The sequence below is a fragment of the Entelurus aequoreus genome, linkage group LG15 (assembly GCF_033978785.1).
Source record: "Entelurus aequoreus isolate RoL-2023_Sb linkage group LG15, RoL_Eaeq_v1.1, whole genome shotgun sequence".
NCBI classification, from domain to species: Eukaryota; Metazoa; Chordata; class Actinopteri; order Syngnathiformes; family Syngnathidae; genus Entelurus; species Entelurus aequoreus.
In genome coordinates, this window is record NC_084745.1 from 8,830,139 (window position 1) to 8,855,059 (window position 24,921).

The 24,921-nt window shown below is 41.1% G+C and overlaps 2 protein-coding genes across 4 annotated transcripts in view; one reads left to right on the forward strand and one right to left on the reverse strand.

Annotated features, from left to right (window-relative positions):
* The window catches only part of psme2 (proteasome activator subunit 2), a 6,023-nt gene extending 344 nt beyond the window's left edge, over nt 1–5,679 (reverse strand). The window contains exons 1-9 of the mRNA XM_062020705.1: nt 5,386–5,679; nt 5,150–5,182; nt 5,004–5,066; nt 2,294–2,380; nt 2,187–2,226; nt 411–508; nt 270–338; nt 140–207; nt 23–77 (exon numbers count right to left, since the gene is read on the reverse strand). Coding sequence (XP_061876689.1) covers nt 23–77; nt 140–207; nt 270–338; nt 411–508; nt 2,187–2,226; nt 2,294–2,380; nt 5,004–5,066; nt 5,150–5,182; nt 5,386–5,433 — 561 coding nt within the window. The 5' untranslated portion in view covers nt 5,434–5,679. The remainder of the gene's footprint in view (nt 1–22; nt 78–139; nt 208–269; nt 339–410; nt 509–2,186; nt 2,227–2,293; nt 2,381–5,003; nt 5,067–5,149; nt 5,183–5,385) is intronic.
* LOC133629746 (E3 ubiquitin-protein ligase RNF31-like) overlaps nt 4,958–24,921 on the forward strand; it is a 51,286-nt gene continuing 31,322 nt past the window's right edge. For 2 of the 3 annotated variants that reach the window (XR_009821115.1, XM_062020702.1), the window contains exons 1-12: nt 5,635–5,866; nt 6,307–6,507; nt 8,532–8,678; nt 8,765–8,920; nt 8,988–9,044; nt 9,103–9,223; nt 13,454–13,603; nt 13,678–13,831; nt 13,902–14,005; nt 14,078–14,220; nt 19,551–19,787; nt 19,861–20,130. Coding sequence is in view for 2 of the 3 variants with exons in the window: in XM_062020702.1 (XP_061876686.1) it covers nt 6,334–6,507; nt 8,532–8,678; nt 8,765–8,920; nt 8,988–9,044; nt 9,103–9,223; nt 13,454–13,603; nt 13,678–13,831; nt 13,902–14,005; nt 14,078–14,220; nt 19,551–19,787; nt 19,861–20,130 (1,713 nt within the window). In the remaining variant the exon portion in view is untranslated. Of the gene's footprint in view, nt 5,106–5,634; nt 5,867–6,306; nt 6,508–8,531; nt 8,679–8,764; nt 8,921–8,987; nt 9,045–9,102; nt 9,224–13,453; nt 13,604–13,677; nt 13,832–13,901; nt 14,006–14,077; nt 14,221–19,550; nt 19,788–19,860; nt 20,131–24,921 lie in introns of those variants that run through there. The other variant, XM_062020703.1, reaches the window with a different exon arrangement.

Genomic DNA, 24,921 nt, shown 5'->3' on the forward strand with positions numbered 1-24,921 from the left:
AGCGGGCGATGTTTAAACTCACCACGTGAGTGTCTTTGGATGCTTTGGCGACGGCGTCTCCCCTCTCCGAGAAGTACCTGAACGCCACGTGAGCGTAAAGTCAGGTGAGTGCAATCTAATCAACAACGTGTCAACTTACTTGTTGATGTTGGCCTGAAAAGTGTCCACTTTAGTCTTCACTGCTGCAATCCGCTCCAAGATTTTCTCCTGTCACCCACATGTTAGATATTTTGTAGCCTGCTTGCTCCAATCTTTGTTTACATACGTACCTGAATGGCCACGCCAAAGTCGTTTCCGTCTTCTATTTGCGGGATGAGGTGCTGAATCCAACATGTGACCTGCAGCCCAAAAAGGGGGAGTTTTTAACCGGAGATGTTCTGACCGGCTGGTGTGCCGTCAACGCAACTCACAGCGATGATGGTCTCCCGCAGGCTCACGATCTCGGGTTTCAGCCTCTCCACGAGCGCCACGATCTTCTCGTTGGTCTTGATGAAGCCACATTTGGGCTCTGGGGGAGAAAAGCAGCCATTGGGATTTCCCTTAAAACGGTTTATTTTGCCCCTTTTCTTTGTTTTTTCCACACAACCTCACCTGTTATAATTTTAAAACATTTGGCTTTCCAAGTACGCTTAAAAAAACACCCTATGACTTTAGCTCCAGACTTCTTCTGTTTGATATTGTCATTACTGCCACAAGTGGTGGAAACGTGAATTACAACGGAGTACCACTGCGGCCCATACGGCTGAGAAACAGATATTTTTGGGCAACCCAACAAGGGGTTAAAGGCCTACTGAAATGAATTTTTTTTATTTAAACGGGGATAGCAGATCCATTCTATGTGTCATACTTGATCATTTCGCGATATTGCCATATTTTTGCTGAAAGGATTTAGTAGAGAACATCGACGATAAAGTTCGCAACTTTTGGTCGCTGATAAAAAAAAGCCTTGCCTGTACCGGAAGTAGCGTGACGTCACCGGAGGAAGGACTCCTCACATTTCCCCATTGTTTACAATGCAGCGAGAGAGATTCGGACTGAGAAAGCGACGATTACCCCATTAATTTGAGCGAGGATGAATGATTCGTGGATGAGGAAAGTGAGAGTGAAGGACTACAGTGCTGTGCAGGACGCATCTTTTTTCGCTCTGACCGTAACTTAGGTAATAGCTGGCTCATTGGATTCCACACTCTCTCCTTTTTCTATTGTGGATCACGGATTTGTATTTTAAACCACCTCAGATACTATATCCTCTTGAAAATGAGAGTCGAGAACGCGAAATGGACATTCACAGTGACTTTTATCTCCACGACAATACATCGGCGAAGCACTTTAGCTACGGAGCTAACGTGATAGCATCGGGCTTAACTGCATATAGAAACAAAATAAATAAACCCCTGACTGGAAGGATAGACAGAAAATCAACAATACTATTAAACCATGGACCTGTAACCACACGGTTAATGCTTTCCAGCCTGGCGAAGCTTAACAATGCTGTTGCTAACGCCGCCATTGAAGCTAACTTAGCTACGGGACCTCACAGAGCTATGCTAAAAACATTAGCTATCCACCTACGCCAGCCAGCCCTCATCTGCTCATCAACACCCGTGCTCACCTGCGTTCCAGCGATCGACGGAGCGACGAAGGACTTCACCCGATCATAGATGTGGTCGGCGGCTAGCGTCGGATAGCGCGTCTGCTATCCAAGTCAAAGTCCTCCTGGTTGTGTTGCTGCAGCCAGCCGCTAATACACCGATCCCACCTACAGCATTCTTCTTTGCACTCTTCATTGTTCATTAAATAAATTGCAAAAGATTCACCAACACAGATGTCCAGAATACTGTGGAATTTTGCGATGAAAACCGAGCTTTTTGTATTGGATTCAATGGTGTCCCAATACTTCAGTTTCAACGATTGACGTCACGCGCATACGTCATCATACATAGACGTTTTCAACCGGAAGTTTCCCGGGAAATTTAAAATTGCACTTTATAAGTTAGCCCGGCCGTATTGGCATGTGTTGCAATGTTAAGATTTCATCATTGATATATAAACTATCAGACTGCGTGGTCGGTAGTAGTGGCTTTCAGTAGGCCTTTAGCGTCTGCGTCACCGTGGTGGATATACCAGGTCCCAAGTCCTGAACTTCAACCGTACAGCACAGAAGTATCAAACAAGGAATACTTTACTTTTCTTCTTCTTCTCCTCGGCTTGGTCCGTATCCATGTCCTGCCAGAACAAGGTCACACCGTCACAAACACTCTTTTATTGTCATTGTAAGCAAGCAAGATGTCACCTCATCCTCGGGGGTCGGAGGGTCCGGTATGGGGATGTCCAGTGGTGCCTTCAGGGCCGACATGTCCGTAACACTGAGGGCTTTATCCTAACAAGAGATCTTGTTTTAATGTCTCTGTCTTTACATTGTTTATCTAGCTCCACTTCACACTTGTGGTTAGGTACTCTGGTCTGGACTACTGGTATTGTATACATTATTTCATAATCTGCTCTATTTACTGGTCCGAAGGCCGCAGGGGCGTCTTTGAAATATTTAAAGATACTAAAACCAATATAATGTAAGTCTATCGGAACAACGTCCACATTTTAGCTTTGTGTTAGCAGTAACAAAACATTCTATGTAATTCTACCATAAATTAAGCATTTTCAAGCACAAAAATGGCTAAATGGAGCATAAATATCAATACTACAGTAGTAGTATTGATATTTATTTAGACACGAGACCAAGACAATCAGTCTTATCTGTTCAGTATCGTGGCCACTGATTGGCTCAGCCTCAGGCAGCATTACTAACCTTAACATGTTCACTTTTTTAACCAATTTTGCAGCCCAACGCCTTGGACTTTTATAACTTGGTACTTGACACATGTTAACTGTTAGCATACTCAAGTTAGCATTCAAGCTAATGCTAACCCTTTTAGCCAATTTTGCAGCCAAACGCTTCAGACTTTTATACCTTGGTACTTGACAAACTTTTACTGTTAGCATGCTAATATTAGTATTTAACCATATGCTAACTATTTAGCCAATTTTGAAGCCGAACGCCTCAGAGTCATATGACTTGGCACCTGACACATGCTAACTGATAGCATGCTACCATTAGCGTTCTAACTTTTTAAACCAATTTTGCAGCCCAACGCCTCAGACTTTTATAACTTGGTACTTGACACATGCTTACTGTTAGCATGCTTAAGCTACCATTCAAGCCTATGTTAACTTTTTTTTTAGCTAATTTTGCAGTCCAACGCCTAAGACTTTTATAAGTTGGTACTGTTCGTGTGCTAACATTTTTAGCCAAATTTGCAGCCAAACGTCTCAGAGTTTTATACCTTGGTACTTGACGAATGTTTACTGTTAGCATGCTAATATTAGCATTTAAAGAAATGCTAACTATTTAGCCAATTTTGCAGCCGATTCAAGCGTATGCTAACCTTTTTAGCCAATTTTGCAGCCAAACGCTTCAGACTTTTATACCTTGGTACTTGACAAACTTTTACTGTTAGCATGCTAATATTAGCATTTAACCATATGCTAACTATTTAGCCAATTTTGAAGCCGAACGCCTCAGAGTCATATGACTTGGCACCTGACACATGCTAACTGATAGCATGCTACCATTAGCGTTCTAACTTTTTAAACCAATTTTGCAGCCCAACGCCTCAAACTTTTATAACTTGGTACTTGACACATGCTTACTGTTAGCATGCTTAAGCTACCATTCAAGCCTATGTTAACTTTTTTTTGAGCCAATTTTGCAGTCCAACGCCTAAGACTTTTATAAGTTGGTACTGTTCGTGTGCTAACATTTTTAGCCAAATTTGCAGCCAAACATCTCAGAGTTTTATACCTTGGTACTTGACGAATGTTTACTGTTAGCATGCTAATATTAGCATTTAAAGAAATGCTAACTATTTAGCCAATTTTGCAGCCGATTCAAGCGAATGCTAACCTTTTTAGCCATTTTTGCAGCCAAACGCTTCAGACTTTTATACCTTCAATCAATCAATCAATCAATGTTTATTTATATAGCCTTGGTACTTGACAAACTTTTACTGTTAGCATGCTAATATTAGCATTTAACCATATGCTAACTAATTAGCCAATTTTGAAGCCGAACGCCTCAGAGTCATATGACTTGGCACCTGACACATGCTAACTGATAGCATGCTACCATTAGCGTTCTAACTTTTTAAACCAATTTTGCAGCCCAACGCCTCAGACTTTTATAACTTGCTAGCATTCAAGCCTATGTTAACTTTTTTTTAAGCCAATTTTGCAACTTTTATAAGTTGGTACTGTTAGCATACTAAAGTTAGCATTCAAGCGTATGCTAACCTTTTTAGCCAATTTTGCAGCCAAACGCCTCAGCCTTTTATACCTTGGTACTTGACAAATGTTTACTGTTAGCATACTAATATTGGCATTTAAAGAAATGCTAACTATTTAGCCAATTTTGCAGCCGAACGCCTCAGAGCCATATGACTTGGTACCTGACACATGCTAACTGTTAGCATGCTAACATTAGCATTCTAACTTTTTTTTAACCAATTTTGCAGCCGAACGCCTCCGACTCGTATAACTTGGTACTTGACACATGCTAACTGATAGCATGCTAACATTGTAACGCGATACATTTTTTTAGCCAATTTTGCAGCCAAATACCCGAGTCATAAGTTTTTCACGGTTTTTGCCTTTTTATTGTGTTTTGTGCACTTTTTCAATTAACGCTAAACCGTTAGAGCAAGATTTTAAACATTTTACTTTCCTTCTTTGGATTTATCCAACCTATTTGTTTAACCTTTTCATAGCTACTTTGGACATTTATCGTATCTGGAATATAAATATATGACTATTGAACATATTAGAGTGAACATAATTGTAGTTGTTAACGTGGTCTCTTTGTTTATTGTTCATATATGATTATTTCTATGTATTTTTCAGCCCAACCAAAGTGTGAAGAAGCCTACTATCAAGATGAATGTGTTGTTTACCCCCAGCAGAGCGTCCAGCTGCAGGATCTTGGAGGGAATGTGGCTGGAGAAGAGATTGTGTGCCTGAACCAGAAGGAATGTTGCAAGTCAAGTCATATTTTGGTATGCACATTTAAAATGACATTTGACTCATCGTAAACACCAACCTCATTATACAAGGCCTGGCGGTGTTTTTCCACCTGCAAGTGTCCAAAAATAAGTTAAAAAAAAAAAAACCGCTGACTCATATTAATCTTCACTTTCGTTTTCTTTCAATAGATCTCTATTTCACCAATGATTGCTAACTACAACTAGTTACTCATTTGACCATTTACGACTATTTATTTTAGAAACTTACTTACAAGTCTATTGTTTTGTTCGTTTTTAAGTAAATCAAACTTACCTGAGCGGCACTTTCGCGGCTTATTTTCAGCGCGGAGGTTTGCGGCATCTTCACCACCGAGCGAGGTTTTTTATTAAATTAGTATTAATATTAAAACAACCCGACCGAAACTTAAACCGCGAGAAGCACGACGTCTTTCTGTGGACTTATTTCCTTATTCAATTTTACTTTCGACTTGCTGTCCTTGATGACGCACCTCCCACTATAACTGCCTACTTCGCTGACACCATTTCCTTTAAGTTCCACCTTCTCACAGACGGGATTTTGTGTTTCATAAAATGTTTTATTGCTAACGTATTAATAATAATAATAATAATACAGATTCCAGGCGTTTAACGCGTATTTTCTTGACTAGGAGTCGCGTTCCCTTTTAGGTCAATGCTTTTACTCTGAAAATAAATGAGCCAAACCGGAAGTACACTTAAAAGCCCGACTTCCGTGTTCTTGTTGCCTTCACGCACATCCGCCGCATCAAATCCAGGTCAGGAAAAACAACATTAAACAGTCGTTAAATGCTATCGTATTTTAGATTAACAATTTATCTTAGAAGATTAAATTTAACGTCATGCACATTAGGATGTGAATATTGTATTTGACGCTTCTTGTCGCACTTACTAACTTCAAAGTTTGTCGTGAGACTAAAAAAAAAGTACACTCGGGCTGTTAGTTTTAATTTCTAAACACTGACGGCGACAAGGTTAAGAATGATATCACTGAAAGGTTTTTATAGTTGACTTGTTACATACTGCTGAATGTTGTGTTGTTGGACTTCTCTTGCTTGAAAAGTGAAACCTAAGATGAGTTCAAAGACAGTCCAACGCTTATGAAGATATTGTTGCTGACACCCAGTTCATAGCTGAAACACCACTGTACTGTACACAGCAATAACACTTGCCTTATGAGCTGTCTGATGATTTGCAGTGGCAACAGCCTATACTTGGCCCCCAGATGGAGGAGGTCAAGAGGAGGGGCCAGGCTCTCCTCAACTCAGGCCAGGTCCAGGATGTCCGGGCTGAGGTCCAGAAGCTGGCCGCCTTCTGCCTGCCTCTGTCCCAGAAGTACCATCACATCAAGGCGGAGACCATGCTGAAGGAAAACGTGTCCGGTAGCAACAAAGCCGAGGTAAACATTTGAATCGTTGTCCCGCCAGCTTACCGTATTTTCCGGACCATAGGGCGCACCGGATTATAAGGCGCCCTGCCGATGAGCGGGTCTAGTCAGGTTTATTTTCATACAAAAGGTGCACCTTATTTTTTTTCTAAATGTAAAAGACTTCCTTGTGGTCTACATAACATGTAATGGTGGTTCTTTGGTCAAAATGTTGCATGGATGATGTTTTACACATCATCTTCAAGTCGCTTCAGGATGCGCCGTTTAGTGGGCGGTCTTATTTACGTGGCTCACCTTCGGCAGCGTCTTCTCCCCGTCATCTTTGTTGTAGCGGTGTAGCGTGCAAGGACGGGGGTGGAAGAAGCGTCAAAAGATGGAGCTAACTGTTTTAATGACGTTCAGACTTTACTTCAATCAATAACGGAGCAGCATCTCCTCATCCGTGGCTCACTAGTGCAACAACAACGCCGGAAATGTGTCCCGTGAAAAATCGTCCGACCGGAACTCTCTAATAACTAAAGTTCCTTGGGTGAATAATGTAAACTCACTACACCGGTATGTTTTAGCGGTTTCATGGCAGATATACACTACCGTTCAAAAGTTTGGGGTCACCCAAACAATTTTGTGGAATAGCCTTCATTTCTAAGAACAAGAATAGACTGTCAAGCTTAAGATGAAAGTTCTCTTTTTCTGGCCATTTTGTGCGTTTAATTGACCCCACAAATGTGATGCTCCAGAAACTCAATCTGCTCAAAGGAAGGTCAGTTTTGTAGCTTCTGTAACAAGCTAAACTGTTTTCAGATGTGTGAACATGATTGCACAAGGGTTTTCTAATCGTCAATTAGCCTTCTGAGCCAATGAGCAAACACATTGTACCATTAGAACACTGGAGTGATAGTTGCTGGAAATGGGCCTCTATACACCTATGTAGATATTGCACTAAAAACCAGACATTTGCAGCTAGAATAGTCATTTACCACATTAGCAATGTATAGAGTGTATTTCTTTAAAGTTAAGACTAGTTTAAAGTTATCTTCATTGAAAAGTACAGTGCTTTTCCTTCAAAAATAAGGACATTTCAATGTGACCCCAAACTTTTGAACGGTAGTGTAAGTAAGAACTTTACACTACTTTATATTACAAATGGCAACAGCGGGGGATGAATGTCCCATAACAAGAAGATAGAGAAAAAGAAGAAGTTTATCGACTACAAAGGTGGATGCGCGGACATTTTCAGGACTTATGCAGATCCCAAATACAGATCGGCAGGTACCAGAAGGTAAGAAAAGTTTGCTTTGGCATAATATTGCGAAACAAATCGCCAGATAATGTCTTGGCTTATACACACACCATAATAATACTCCTATGTTGAAGCACAGTACAATAATAATAATAATAATAATGGATTACATTTATATAGCGCTTTTCTAGACACTCAAAGCGCTTCACAGAGAAGTGAGAACCCATCATTCATTTTTACAAATCATTCATTCATCATTCAGTCTCCGGTGTGAGCGGCACCGGGGGCCAGGGTGAGGTGTCTTGCCCAAGGACACAACGGAAGCGATTTTGGATGGTAAGAGGCAGGGAGCGAACCTGCAACCCTCTGTTGGTTTCTGGCACGGCCGCCATGCCGCCCACAATCCATCAAGCGGTGCGGCTTCATAACTTACCAAAGTCCTACTAAAACATTTTGACAAGATTTTTGAGCGCTGTGTGTAATGTTCTATATTTTCAATGGAACATATACAATTTTGGTGTTTACTTGAGTCATATTGCAGTCTACACGGATCTCTTATGTGTGACTGCCATCTACTGGTCACACTTATCATTACACCATGTACCAAATAAAATAGCTTCAAGGTCGGTAAGCACAACCAACATTTTTCCATACATTAGGCGCACCGCGTTCTAAGGCGCACTGTCGAGTTTTGAGAAAATGAAAGGATTTTAAGTGCGCCTTATAGTCCTGAAAAATACGGTATTCACACAAATGGACGATTTTGAAGTCTCCAACTCCTTCATTTGTACGTCAGGTCTTGGAGTCGTTGGGCAGACTGGTGAAAGCTCTGAGCATCCTGGAGAAGTACGGCTGCAACCTGACGAGCTCCACCAGGCCCAAGTACTGGCGCAGCGTCAAGCACAACAACCCGGTTTTCAAAACGACAGTGGACGCCATGCAGGTGAGTGACATCATCACTCCCCTGCCAACACGGTGTCTTGAAAGCATTTTTAAAAATGTTTGTATTTATTTTTTTTAATTCCGTAGGGCGGCCGGCGAGTCCTCTTCCTTTACGGCTACACCAACATGCAGCTGGACGGACTCAGTTTCCCCGAAGAAGTCACCGAACCGGATCAGGAAAAAGTGTCCATGGTGACGCTGGAGGTTATGACTTTACGTTCGGAGTTGGACATGCTCATTCAGGTGCGAAGGCTCTTCTCTTTGAGTACTTTGTCTCCTTGAAGACACTTTCTTTTTTGTTGATCTTCAGGGGACACACCCTCACCAGGGACTCTTCAAAGACGTCGTCCCGTTTGTCGTCCGACAGGTTAGCCGTCTTATTAACTTCTTGTTGACTTGAAGATGCACTGATTTGTTTATGTCAGGATGCGATGGCCGCCAAAGTGGACGGGATCCCACCGAAAGGGGAGGGGCCTGCACGCAAGCCACCACCCGTGCTGCCTAAACCCAAACTAGGCCTCGGACACTCTCTGAAAAAAACATGCTGTGAGTTTCCAAACACACTTTTCATTCAATTTTAGACTTGTTTGACTTCATGCCTTTTGGCTCAAAATATATCTTGAATTTCTAAAAGTGCACATATTGTATATTAGGAATTTCAAATCAACTTTATTTATAAAGCACATTTAACATTTACCACAGGGGTAGCCAAAGTGCTGTACAATGGGCAGGTTAAAAGATAATACGAGAACCGAGCAAACACAACACAACACAAACAGAACACGATAAAGAATAAATAAATAAAACATAAAAACAGGTTCACAGCAGGTGTATTATGGGGCGCCATTGCAGGATGGATATCACGCAGTGTTAAAAGCCCTGGAATAAAAGTATATTTTTAAGAGAGATTTAAAAACAGGAAGAGAGGAGGCTTGTCTAACACTCAGAGGTAGGTCGTTCCAGAGCTTGGGAGCAGCAGCGGCGCAAGCTCTGTCACCTCTAAGCTTCAGCCTTGTGTCAGGGACCGTTAGTAGCAGCTGATCGGCTGATCTTAGGGATCGGGTGGGGCAGTAAGGCTGAAGGAGGTCGGAGAGATATGTTGGCGCGAGGTTGTTTAGACATTTAAAAACAAATAAAAGGAGTTTAAAATTGATTCGGTAACGCACAGGGAGCCAGTGAAGGGACGCTAATATAGGGGTGACGCTAATATTACTGATTAATATCGGACGATTTTCATGAACAAGTATTTGATCGCCATTTTCATGCTGATCACAAACGCAGCTAATTATGTATCTCCATACACAGTGTGGGGCCACTCCCCTAAGTCAGTGTTTTTCAACCACTGTGCCGCGACACGAGTGTGCTTTGAGATATGGTCTGGTGTGCCGTGGGAGATTATCTAATTTCACCTATTTGGGTTAAAAATATTTTTAGCAACCCAGTAATTATAGTCTGCAAATGATGTGTTGTTGTTGAGTGTCGGTGCTGTCTACAGCTCGGCAGAGTAACCGTGTAATACTCTTCCAGATCAGTAGGTGGCAGCCGGTAGCTAATTGCTTTGTAGATGTCAAAAACAGCGGGAGGCAGTGTGCAGGTAAAAAGGTGTCTAATGCTTAAACCAAAAATAAACAAAAAGTGAGTGCCCCTAAGAAAAGGCATTGAAGCTTAGGGAAGGCTGTGCAGAACGAAACTAAAACTGAACTGGCTACAAAGTAAACAAAAACAGAATGCTGGACGACAGCAAAGACTTACTGTGGAGCAAAGACGGCGTCCACAATGTACATCCGAACATGACATGACAATCAATGTCCCCATAAAGGAGGTTGAAAACAACGGAAATATTCTTGATTGCTAAAACAAAGTAGATGCGGGAAATATCGCTCAAAGGAAGACATGAAACTGCTACAGGAAAATACCAACAAAAGAGAAAAAGTCTCCAAAATAGGAGCGCAAGAATATAACTAAAACACTACACACAGGAAAACAGCAAAAAAGTCCAAATAAGTCAGGGCGTGATGTGACAGGTGGTGACAGTACACCTACTTTGAGACAAGAGCTATATTGATGCATGCTTGGTTATGGTTTAAAGTCATATCCAACAATTGCGACGACGACTTTTTACTGTCAACTGAGTTTCGTTTTTGAATGATTTCTGCTGGTGGTGTGCTTCCGCATTTTTCCAACGCAAAAAATGTGCCTTGGCTCAAAAAAGGTTGAAAAACACTGCCCTAAGTTAATAATAATCATCTCCATCATGGAAAATAACCTGCATTTCTTAGTATCTTAAGTATCATCAAATATTATTATCACTGGAGGACAAGGCGAAACATGTTACACACCGAGGACAAACCAGAAGCAGTGCTAATAGCTAAGCTAACAGCCAAGCCAGCTTTAAACACCAACAAGAAACTTTAAGAAGTGTGAAAGTAAGCAGATATTAACAGAAAATTGACAAGTCAAGGAATAAGAATCTAGAGCAGGGGTGTTGCAGCCCGTGGACCGAGTTTTGTTGGCCCGCAACATATTGTCGGGAACAAAAAACAACAGTGAAAATGTAGGGGAAAAAAGGAATGTTATCAGAAAAATCTGATATTTTTGAATAAATAATGATGTACTTATTCACCTATGATACATAGCTAACACAACGTTTTGTCTTTAAATATATATGTCTGTTTTTAGCATTTAAAAAAAAAAAGACATTTCAAAATGGCCCCCGCATACATTAACTTTTTCGTGGAAAAAGTTTAGACACCCCTGATCTCAAATATTAGAAACTTTCGAAATATAATAAAATATATAAACAATTAGCTAGTAAATAAAAACATATAGATAATAATACTAACTTGCTGAAAAAGTACAACAACAATAATAAACACTGTTAAATGTGTAACTGAACATTAATATTTTCTTACAGGCAGAATGTATGCCCCTCTAGGTTTGGCAGTTACACAATATTAATATTAATATTATTCTGTTCTTACAATGGGGAAAAACAACAGTTAGCTGTGATGGGGAAAAAAGAGCAAACAAAATCAGAATGTAATGAGAAAAAGCTGAAATGTTCTAACTAATAATAATATACTTAGTCACTTGTAACACAGAGCTGACACAAAATGTCCTAAAATATATGAAATATCAGGGTTTTTTTCTTTAAAAAATAATATAAAAACTGTATTAGTATTTGATCGATACTAGAGTGATAAGGTCGATATTTTTATTTTCTCAAAATATTTTTATGTGTGTTTTTGTTAATATATACAACTTTATGCTCAAACAATTGTATGTGTTGAAGGATTATAGACAACTAGTTTAAATATAGTGTTGATATAATTACACTGTCGATTAAAAATAAATAGAAAAGTTTCTGTGTCTTGATAACAAGAATAAAAAATGTCAGCACACTTAAAGAGGCCTTTTAAAACGATAGGATGCCCAGTGAGGCACGATAGTAAGTTTATTTGAATAAAATACCCCCCAAAACAAGTTTTGTACAGGGTAAATCTGCATTCTTCTGCTTTTTGGCTCAGACAGCCAGTTCACTACACTGATTAGGAATAAAAAGAAAGTACATTTGACCTTACATGCACCTGGGGATAGGTTGATTGGCAACACTAAATGGTCCCTCGTGTGTGAATGTGAGTGTGAATGTTGTCTGTCTATCTGTGTTGGCCCTGTGATGAGGTGGCCACTTGTCCAGGGTGTACCCCGCCTTCCGCCCGTGTGCAGCTGGGGTAGTCTCCAGCACCCCCTGCGACCCCGTAAGGGACAAGCGGTAGGAAATGGATGGATGGACAATCCCTCTAAATCAGGGGTCACCAACCTTTTTGAAACCAAGAGCTACTTCTTGGGTACTGATTAATGCGAAGGGCTACCAGTTTGATACACACCTAAATAAATTGCCAGAAATAGCCAATTTGCTCAATTTACCTTTAACTCTATGTTATTATTAATAATTAATGATATTTATCTTTGTGGAAACACTGATCATCTTAATGATTTCTCACAATAAATATATATAGACACAGATAAATATCAATATGCAACACTTTATTTTTATATTTTCTCTAAGTGCACATTTTTCAAATTGAACATTTTCAAATGATCACTTCTAAGACAGTCTTGTGAAATCACAATATCCTATTTTAACTAGCTAGCCACTAACATTTTTTAACAAATCATGAATTACTTTGCACCATGTTTGTACAAATAATAACTCATGTAAAATACAAAAGTCAACTCTCAAATTTTTAAATAAATCATGTCACACTTTGAACTGGACACCAAATCTGTTATCTGTTTCTTTGTCAGTTAGTGAAGACCAAGTCTTTAAAATATTTTCTTGGATTTTCAAATTCTATTTGAGTTTTGTCTCTCTTAGAATTAAAAATGTCGAGCAAAGCGAGACCAGCTTGCTAGTAAATAAATACAATTTAAAAACTAGAGGCAGCTGACTGGTAAGTGCTGCTATTTGAGCTATTTTTAGAACAGGCTAGCGGGCTACTCATCTGGTCCTTACAGGCTACCTGGTGCCCGCGGGCACCGCGTTGGTGACCCCTGCTCTAAATAATGACTTACTTCCCACTACGTCCCACATCTATTATTTTCTACAAGTATGCATATAGTATATCTGCTAACGTGCAGGAATATTCATTATTTGTCCATTGGAGGGCGCTGAAGTCTAAAACAAGAGCAATCCCCGAGCGAGTCACTCATTGTGTTGTTTTTGTAACTCTTACTTCATATTTTCATGGCTTTTTCCGCGGTTATTGTTTGCAGTGAGTCAGTGCCATCTGTGTGGCGGCAGAACAGCTGTCCATTGCCCCTCGTGTGACGGTCAAGCCTTTTGCGACGAGTGTGACGACCGCTTTCACCGCCACCCTGCCAGGACCAACCACAAGCGAGAGAGAGGACTGGAAGCCCCGCAGGGTATGTCACACCAGACGGTCAACAGTATGGTGGAAAGTGGAGCTCCTTTTCAAGGTGTTTTGTCCCCTCCAAAGACATGTGTACCATCTGCGGCATGTCTCCCGTCCACGCTCAGTGCGCCACGTGTGTGCAGAGGTTGTGTGAGAAGTGCGACGGGCTCTTTCACTCGCACCCCGAGCGCAAAGGCCATACCCGGACGGTGGTCACGCCCGCCCAGAAGACAAGCAGGTGAGGTCCTCACACCTGAGTCCTATTACACACGTCCTGCATCAAGCATCCGCAAAAACCTTGTTTTCAGTGGGTCTTCATCCGCGTGGACGTGCGTTCACTGCGCCACAGTCAACAAGCCGCCAGACGCCGTGTGCGTCACCTGCAAACGCGGGCCCGGGTCCCCCAACACAGGTTATACCTCATCGCCTCTTGAGAGTCCAGAGTGGGGCGTCCAATGACATGCTGTGGTCCTTGTGTCCGCAGAGTGGTGCTGCAAGAGCTGCACGGTCATCAACCAAGGAAGCAGCATCCTCTGCGAGGTGTGTGAGCGCCCCCGCCTGGCCCCTCGCCCGTCCATCACCCCTGTGCCTGCAGGCCCGGCTCCTGCCTCCAGCAACGAAGCGCAGGTTGGTCAGTTTCATTTTAGGGTGGTCTTGAAGACATATCGGACGTGTGTTTAAATGTTGTCTTTTTTAGTGTAGACTAGGGTTGTACGCAATGTTCCCTCTAAGTTTTCATGTGTGTGAGCAAAGGCAAAAACTCCCTGAGCATTCAGTGGAGCCCATGTGAGCAACATCAGACGTGCACACTGTGGCTACACCAGCAGCACACCTGTCCCAAACCTGACTAAATAACAAGTTCAATCTCCATCCATCCATCCATTTTCTACCGCTTGTCCCTTTCGGGGTCGCGGGGGGTGCTGGAGCCTATCTCAGCTGCATTCGGGCGGAAGGCGGGGTACACCCTGGACAAGTCCCCACCTCATCGCAGGGCCAACACAGATAGACAGACAACATTCTCTTATTATTATAATCAAATGACAGCAGTCATTTCCATGAGGTTATTTTCTAATATAAGTGTTTAGGCCCACTTACAATGACAATAACAAAAAATATTGTTTTTCATGAACTGTGTACTTGTATTGTTTGTCTGGGTGGAGGTCCTGCTTTTTGAAATAGTTTGTAGCCCTTTCAGACATTGCATTTAGTTCCCATTAAAACATTCACATGTTGCACAATGAGATGTAAGCAGGGGATCATGTGTACATTCCTGCAACTTCCTGTTTGTAAAAAATATATTTTTATTAGTATTTATTTCATATACTAACAGCATTTTATGATTAATATTTATAAATTAAGATTCCTAATAAATGACACTAGAATAAGCACACATTTGATTGGTAAATAATAGTGTAACGACCTGGAATGACACTTTATGTGTGGTGTTGGTGTTGTCCGACTTTTTGTGTGGCTGTAAACGCATCACTGGCTAAGTGCCATATGTGCATGTGTTGGCGCAAGTGAGAAAGAGCGAGCGGCTGCTGTTGATATAACAAAGTTGCTTTCGGTCTGGTTTGTACTGCAGAAAATGACCAGTTTTGCTAGATATCATTTTTTTTACTAATGTTTTGGTGATGTGTTTATGGCCGACAATAAAGAGTTTTGCTCAGTAAAGTGATGGATGGAATTCATGTCCTCAAAGCGTCTCGACAGACGTTACAATATTTGAACAATAATGAAAACTGTTTTCTCTGTCGTGTCCGTGTCTTGTTGAAAATTGTTATGCGCTTATTTTTTTATTTGATTTTGTGCGCAGCATAGATTTGCCATGCGCACAGGACGCTTAAACAGTGCGCAATTGCGCAGGCGCGCACCTTAGAGGGAACGTTGGTTGTACGGTGTACCGGTACTAGTCATCATCGGCAGTCACTCGAAACGAGTATGACGATTCTCCTGGTAGTCGGGTATCCCTTTATGGAGGATGCCTGTGCGTGACTTTGTTTAACGTGGGGAGACTGGTGCACAGACAGTCACCACACGATCCTTGACAGATCCGGGTCAGGGTCCAGTGGCATGGAGTCTAAGACGACTGGGGACCCTTTTCTGCTGCCATCTGTTGGAAGCAGATCAGAATCATATTCATATTTAAGTGTTACTTCTTTCTAAACTCCTATAGTCATATAAAGAATAGCTAGAATTCTTCCTTCTTTTGAGTCTCATAGTAAGGTGTCGGCCTTCTAGATTGGAATGTGTCAGAGTAGAGATAACTCGGAGTAGTCTAAACAAAGGGAGTGGGGGCGAGGGACAGAGGGAAGATCACGGGACTTCCGGAGGTTTGAGGGGAGACCGAGCTAGACTGGGCGAGGGAACGGGGGTGTGCTAGATTGGTCTCACGTTTGTCCTCTAAGCTTGGAGAATAAACCACTAAATACCAATTACTGCCTGTTGATTGAATATAAACATCAGCTTATTGCCATAAAAAGAATCTGGGAGAGACTAGCAATTTGAATTCCCCATTGGAGGAATGCTGGTCAACGCAACAATTCCCAGCCTTTGTGACGCTCCATAGGGTTAGCAATCATCCTCCGCCTGTTCCACCGTTTTTGGTTTTGGGTTGTTATTTCCCCATAACTGGGCCCACATGGATGTGGGGGTGCCTTCTTCCGCCATCGCAGCCGTTGTGGTAGTTCTTACATCTACCGTCTTCCGCCTGCTCCGCCGTTGAGGTCTTCACCGTATCCCTGGCTAGGGGGCAGTCAGGTACTAGGCCTTTGCCAAGGGCCACCTGGGGTAACAGTAGTAAAGGGGTTAACCTCCTAGTGCCCCAAGACTCCACAGAGGAGCCTCCACTGCCGGATGCACTTTAACGTCATGCCCAGGACGAGCAGGTTATAAAATAGCATCGCGGTACTAATAAATCAGAAACGGTACTATACTCTGTTTAAAAAAGTACCGGGACCCGGGCATGACATTGCTGGTGTTACGAGGAGAGGAGCATGTTCGGCAGCGCACAATCACAGAGTACTTACAAGCAGACACAGTGTGTAGACAGAAAAGGGAGAATAAATGCATTTTGACCTAAAAAGTAAAGATAAAGGTGAAGTTATAACACTGAAACGCCCACAGGAAGAGGTACTTTAAAACATGGCTAGCTAACTAGCAGCGAACATCCAGCCGCAGTCTGCTGTGTTGTAGCTACTTCTAAATCCCTAATCCTCGCCTCCATGGCGACAAATAAAGTAAGTTTGTTACAAGTAGCGTTATCACTGCAGGACGAGGAATAGCTAAACATGCTTCACTACACACTGTTTTTGAGTGATTGATTGAAACTTTTATAAGTAGATTACACCGTACAGTACATATTCCGTACAATTGACCTCTAAATGGTAACACCCGAATACGTTTTTCAACTTGTTTAAGTCGGGATCCACGTTAATCAATTCATGGTAAGGAGGTTACAATAGCTCACTGGCGTCACTGCTAACAAAAGTTAGCGTGCCTGAAAGTAAACAAATGCCATGGGTGGGTCTACACCTGACATCTACTGTGATGATACCAAGTACAATAATAGCGTATCTAGTTGATACTACTATGATTACCTCGATATTTTTTATCGTCACAAAATCTTTTTTCCTTTTTTAATATTTCATATTATCTTTATAAAGTCAGTAAATACGTCCCTGGACACACGAGGAATTTGAATACGACCAATGTATGATCCAGTAATGATCTAGGATCGATACCTACATTTGTGGTATCATCCAAAACTAATGTAAAGTATCAAACAACAGAAGAATAAGTGATTATTACATTTTAACAGAAGTGTAGATAGAACATGTTGAAACAGAAAATAAGCAGATATTAACAGTAAATTAACGAGTATAATAATAATAACAAATAATTGTTATATCCAAGTAGTCAATGTTAACAAATCCCACGATAAGCCATTTTAGTTATTGTTTTATTTCTCACATACAAAAGTCAGGCATGTGATTTTTCCGTCTATATTCAAAAATCCGTATTTTTTATCTCTGTAAAAATATCAAAAAATATTTTTCGTTTTTTTTTTCAACCTAAAATGTGTGTTAAAATCTTGATCCGTCTCTTTGCCATACCTGCCAACAACTATGGTTTTCCCGTAATGGGTGTGGTTTTTATAATGTAGGAACCAGAATATTAATAACCGAAAGAAACAACCCTTTTGTGTGAATGAGTGTAAATGGGGGAGGGAGGTTTTTTGGGTTGGTGCACTAATTGTAAGTGTATCTTGTGTTTTTTATGTTGATTTAATAATATATATATATATTTATTTATTTGTCTATTTGTTTATTTTTTATTTTTTTTATTCTTGTGCGGCCCGGTACCAATAGATCCACGGACCGGTACCGGGCCGCGGCCCGGTGGTTGGGGACCACTGCTAAATGCTACATTTCACTTTCATTGGTGTTATAGAACAAGACAGCAGCTGACATTTTGTACATTATTTCTACTGTTTATATTGTGACATTGAATAGTTGAATCATTTTGAAAGATAAACAACATGACTGCAAGATATGTTATTTCATGCTATATATCACAAATGGCTATTTAGACAAAGGCAGTTAGCTAAAGAGAATAAACTTTGTTTGTACTCTTTATGATGTTTGCATTTGGAACAGTTAGAAGTGGAGAGGGAGTCGAAGAGACAGAAATTGGCTACAAAATCCAAGGCAGAATCCACTAAAGCAGAAACAAAAAGGAAAATGCAAGCGGCTCAGAAATTTGCCAGGAAGGCTCATGTCAGAACCATCAAAGCAAAAATGCCAAAGTAATGTGTAAATAATGTAAACAACTCGATGAACCGTGTGTGACTGTGAAGTGAACACTAGTAAGGTTGTAAATACTGTATAGAGTAGGCTAACCCATGTGGTTCCTGTGGATGTGAACACAATTACTGTAGTGACTAAATAACATAGTGACTGAAACAGACAGAGTCATGTGTAAATAATGTAAATAACGAGATGAACCATCTGTGGCTGTGAAGTGAACAATAGTAAGGTTGTAAATACTGTATAGAGTAGGCTAACCCATGTGGTTCCTGTGGATGTGAACACAATTACTGTAATTTCCGTCAGTCCACCCCAGGGCAGCTGTGGCTACGAAAGTAGCTTACCACCACCTGGTGTGAATGAATGATGGGTTTTTAACATGTAAAGTGACTTTGGGTACTTAGAAAAGCGCTATATAAATCCCAGTTATTATTATTATTATTATTAGTGACTAAATAACATAGTGACTGAAACAGACAAAGTCATGTGTAAATAATGTAAATAACTAGATGAACCATCTGTGGCTGTGAAGTGAACACTAGTAAGGTTGTAAATACTGTATAGAGTAGGCTAACCCATGTGGTTCCTGTGGATGTGAACACAATTACTGTAGTGACTAAATAACATAGTGACTGAAACAGACATAGTTATGATGAATGGAGTATGTATTTATGTCAACTCTGTTGATAATTTTTTAATTCTTTAAACACTAAAATATCTTTAAATTGTGCTTTCTTTGGCAAATTTTTGCATGTTCAATTGCTGAAAAACCAGGCGCTTTGGAGGGGTTGCCCCCCCTTATCCCCCTACCAGGGCACCGACTTGCGGCCCCCAGACCCCCGGCTTATTTTCAGTCTTTTTCATTAAGTTCAAATCACATGCCTGAACAGTAAAACACTACACATGGTCAATTTAATTCACAAACACAAAATGTGATTTATGCGAAAATAGAAAAAAAGGGTGGTTCAGTTTTCTGTTTGTGTATTTCCCAATCACATCCCTGGTATACACACTGCTGAAACATTTAAAAATCCGAATTGTTGTTTTGACTCTCATCTCTGTGTGACTTCTTTTTCCTTTAATGTCTGCAGCCAGTTTAATTGCGCCCTCTGCTGGTGGTTGACATTGTTTTGTTCTTCTCGGTCTCAGTGGACATGTCAGGTCTGCACCTTCGTCAACGCCGTGTCCACGCCGACGTGTGAGATGTGCAAGTCTACGGCGGACCCAGGCGGACAACCGTCGCCACCACTGAAGACCCCGCCCTCTGTAAAGCCCCATCAAGTCCCACATGGCTCGAAGCCCGTGCCGAAGCCCAGGTCGTCATTGGCGCTGAAGAAGCAGGACCGCATGCGGGAAGACGGACGCAAGCTCATCTGCCAGATCAAAGTAGCCGTCCATCACCTCCTAAAGAGCCTCGCTTCATCAGGGCGCCGACTAACGCACTTTGTCGTGTCTGCAGGAGGCAGAGAAGCGAGGCATCAGTCCCGAGGAAGTGTTCGCCGCGCTCCGCGCGTGCAAGGGCACCGGCGTCGACCTGTGCGACTGGCAGGAGTCAGAACTGCCGCACCTGCTGGACGAAATCTGCGCCATGGCCAACTCGGTCCACGCCAGCGGTCCCGACGGGGAGGGTGTCAGGCTGTCCCGAGCTGAGGCCAAGCTGGCCTGGCTGGCGACGGGCGGCGACATCGAGTGGGCGGCGAGACAACTGCTGAGAGACCGACAAGTTAAGGTCTGGACCCCTTTAAATTTTGAACACACTAACCAGTCAGTTGCAATGACACTACCTTCCTAGGGATTCTTCTGCATCCCTAAGAGGGCTGCAATCTGTCCAAGTCCATCCTTAGGCCTTGAAAGATAAGAACATATTCGTTAGCAGAAGCGTGGGAGGGATGTCAACCCTCAGCAAAACATTTGAGACAGATTTACAAGTTTCCTCTGGGAGGATCTAAAGGGGAACTGCACTTAAGTCAGACGAAAACACATGTTTTTTTTATACGTTATAAGTCGTAAATAAACGTTATCAAAAGCCAGATAGCAATGGAGCCAATGGGAGTTGCTCTATTCCGCCTATAAAGCGCTCTAAAAAACACACATCAAGGTTTTATATACACACTGTAAGTATATGTAATGTAGTAACATTCATAATTAGAGATGTCCGATAATATCGCGCTAAATGCTTTGAAATGTAATATCGGAAATTATTGGTATCGGTTTCAAGAAGTAAAATTAATGACTTTTTAAAATGCCGCTGTACGGATCGGTACACATCCGGCAAAACCCGGATGTAGGTAGGGATGATGTTTGATAAGAAATTATCGAGTTCGAGTCTATTATCGAATCCTCTTATCGAACCGATTCCTTATCGATTCTCTTATCGAGTCCAGATAGGTTGTTGTATATGGAAAAAAAAAACACAATATTTGGTTTAACAAAAGCTCACTTTTATTACATAAGAAAACAATTTAATCTAATAAATAAATAAATATTGACTGTTACCCCCCTAAAAAAATAAAATAAAATAAATAAACATTGACTGTTGTTACCCAAAGTATATTAAGTGGGATTTTTCAGAAAAACAAATATATACAGTAACACAAAAACAACCTGTCTCTGTGATCACTATAGGTGTATAAATAATAATATAGTGTTAAATAAAATCAGTGCCTTGGGCACAAAACTGGAAATAATACAGCTCTCCAAAAAGTGCAATTCTGCTGCTATTTGACATAACTGTTTATGATGCTTTGACATTTTTGCACTTTAAAGAAAGAAAGAAAATTCTATGAAGAGAAAAGTTGTTTGCAAATGTGGTTACAATGCTAAAAAATGAAAAGTTAAAGCTAAAAAAAGAAATACACTTTATTGACTTAAAATTATTTCTTTATAGGGGGAAAGATGTTACGAGCTAGGGAATATAACAACTACACTACCCATCATGCAACGGGAGTGACGAGCATGCGCGGGCGCCCCGAAAAGTGTTGTTGCATGTCGTCACCCGTGAAAGTAAACGTCAAGAACTCAGCCAACACGCCTCGTCTGCATTATTTATAATTAGACAGACAACACATATACAGTGTGAAAAACAAAAGTTAAAAAAGGGAGATGTGTTGTATATATATTTATGTGCTGCGGTTGTTTTAAGAACGTCGCGCCAGCTGCCGTAAAGGAGGTGCGTTGCTAGCCTGGTTGCTATGTTTCCGGTGGGTCGTAAAAGTGTTTGTCATGTGTTTGTACCCTGCTAAAATCTCTCAGTAAAGTTATTCATTGGATTATACCTTTTGTTTTGAACTTTATTACACCTTGGAGCGCTTTTTCCCGTCCATTGTTTTCCTGCTTTCGCTATCTGCGCCTAATGACTGAGCTACGTGACTGATTTATTGTGATGTCACACGGAGCATTCGTTCCGAGGGATTCGAATAAAGAAGCAACTCTTTTTCTTTACTATAGTGGTCTCGATAACGGGTACCGGTTCTCAAAAAGGGATTCGAGTCCGAGGACTCGGTTATTTTCTTATCGAACAACCGGGAAAACCGGTTTCGAGTATCATCCCTAGACGTAGGGCATACTTGCCAACCCTCCCGATTTTCCCGGGAGACTCCCGAATTTCAGTGCCCCTCCCGAAAATCTCCCGGGGCAACCATTCTCCCGAATTTCTCCCGATTTCCACCCGTACAACAGTATTGGGGGCGTGCCTTAAAGGCACTGTCTTTAGCGTCCTCTACAAACTGTCGTCACGTCCGCTGTTCCTCCATACAAACAGCGTGCCGGCCTAGTCACATAATATGTGACCTGTGCTGGCAAAATGAGTCACAATGAGGACATTTTAAAAACTGAGTTATTGTTATTTACACATTCTCCATCTAAAGACCTTCAAAATGATATTTGGTTTGTTGGAATCGGACAGAAAATGACCGAGTTACATCCGATTGAAGTCGACCAAGTTTGAGGGTCCGTTTTGAGAAAAACCAGCTTAAAGTTTACTGTTCCAGAACAGAATGTTCCAAAACAAAACTCCATAGCAACCATACCTTAAAAGTCCTTGTAGCAACACCAAAATTGGTACAATTAAAGTCAAATCCCATGTCTAAAGGAAACATATATATTCAACTCTATTGAAAACGGTTATGTACAAAAATTTCAACACTGTTATGTCACAGTTTTTTTGTTCACTGGTCAGTTTGTCAGCTGGTCAGCTGTCCGTAATATTCCTGACCAGCAGCACTAAGAAGATTCGCCGACTGCAGTGAATTTAGCACACTTGCAACCGCCTGTGTACCCTCTCCACCTTCTAAATTCATTACGGAATGTAAAACAGTCTAACTTATCCACAAAAATAATAATTAAATGTTCGAAAATCACCTTTTTTCACATAATATTCTGCTCGAATTACTGTGTTGTTTTTCATCAGGGCGCAGCCATGATACCACAATGCACCGCGCGGGGTGATTCAACCAATGAGGGTACGCCTCACAGCGACCGGTGTTCCGGTTAGCAACAAGCCGGATTTGTTTACGTCGGGACAGGTTTAAAAACTCGAATTGTATTGGTTCAGAATGGCGTCCTCTGGAATTCCATGCTCATTTTTAGAAAGTAGGTAAACTTGGCGTCACAATGATACCAAATATGGCTAGGGGGATTCCCCCTTATTGCCGCGAGTGAGCGTTGAAAACACTGGATTTTCTCAAGGAATTTTAACACAAAGGACTAATTTCTGAAGACATACCTCGTACAAAACCTTCAAATAAAGGTGATTTAAGATGTTTTCTTGCTATTTCGATGATTGGGATCGCTAGATTGTGGCTTTATGGACTCATTTTTGTGAAAATCTCAATTTCAACCAAGATACATTTTTTTTCACTTATTTGCTTGTAGCTCAAAATTAGCGTGTGCGCATTCCGACTCATTTTGCCAGCACGGGTCACATATATGCAACTTTTACACACACCACATAAATGAATGCAACGCATACTTGGTCGAAAGCCATACAGGTCACACTGAGGGTAGCCGTATAAACAACTTTAACACTGTTACAAATATGCGCCACACTGTGAACCCACACCAAACAAGAATGAGAAACATATTTCGGGAGAACATCCGCACCGTAACACAACATAGACACAACAGAACAAATACCCAGAACCCCTTGCAGCACTAACTCTTCCGGGACGCTACAATATACACCCACCGTTACCACCAAACCCCGGTCAAGAAATGTTGAAGTAGTAACATGTTGAATTACAGAATTCCTGGAATTTGGGGAAAACTGGGAATTTTTCCAGTTCAAAAAACATCTTAGTTTTTTGTCCTGATTAAGAGGAATGTTTTGACTGTAGAACGGTTGAAGTGGGTTGAAAAATGTGGGAGTAGTCGCCAGAAAAAAGGGTGAAAATAAGGCTTTGGAAAAGCAGGAATTCTGGAAAATCCTGTAATTTTTTTTTACTTGGAAAAATGATGGAATGTGTTGAAGGTGGAATGGTTCTTAATAATTTGAAGAATGTGGAAATGGTGGAAGTTTGAAAAATGACCAATTCATTTGGAATGGGGAAAAATGTCCCGGAAAACCTGGAATTCTGGGAAGACAGGGAATTTTTGGAATTTGTCAAGGGAAAGCCCGCGATTCCCGAATAGGCTGAAGAGTTTGAAGTTGGAACGGTTTGAATCGGGTGAAACATGTGAAAGGTAGAGCGCACCAAAATCTGGAGAAGAAGAATAACAACAAGTTTAAATAGGCAAGGCAAGGCAAGGCAAGGCAAGGCAACTTTATTTGTATAGCGCTTTTCATACACAAGGCAGACTCAAAGTGCTTCACAGACAACAAAGTGAAATGAAAGAAAATAAAAGCAAAATTAAAATGCAGACAATAAAAATAAAAACAGTGCAGACGTTAAAAGTTAAAAGATTAAAAGATTTAGCTGAAAGCTAAGGTGAACATAAAAGTCTTCAGTCTAGTTTTAAAAGTAGTGAGAGTTGGGGAGAGTCTGACATCTTCAGGAAGTTTATTCCAGCTATGTGTTGCATAGTGACTGAATGATGCTCTCCCTTGATTTGAGTTTACTCTTGGAACCGCTAACAGATTGGTCTCAGAAGATCTTAGTGATCTAGAGGGCTTATATAGTGGGAGCATATCAGTGATATACTTGGGCCCTAGACCATTTAGTAAAATAGATGAATTGTGGTGTAGAAAACCATAGCATTCACACAATTACCTCTATTATTAACAATACAATTGTTCAAATGGAGATAAATGGAGGGAAAGAAAGAGAAGCCAACTATATTAACCTTGTAGATTGTTATAGGTTAAGCTTTGACAGTATGCTCAGTGTGATTCTAATGAACCCTTTTGATATTTGGGGGGGGGAATGTAAGGAAAATGCCAATAAAAGGAGCTTTAGGCCACAAATGGACACTGTCAGGTTCAAACACTGATGACATCTATAAAACAAGACAAGAAGCAAGGAATTAAACAGGGACAGAATTAAATTTGGCTCAATTGAGGAGAAACGTCTGGGTTGTACTCTTG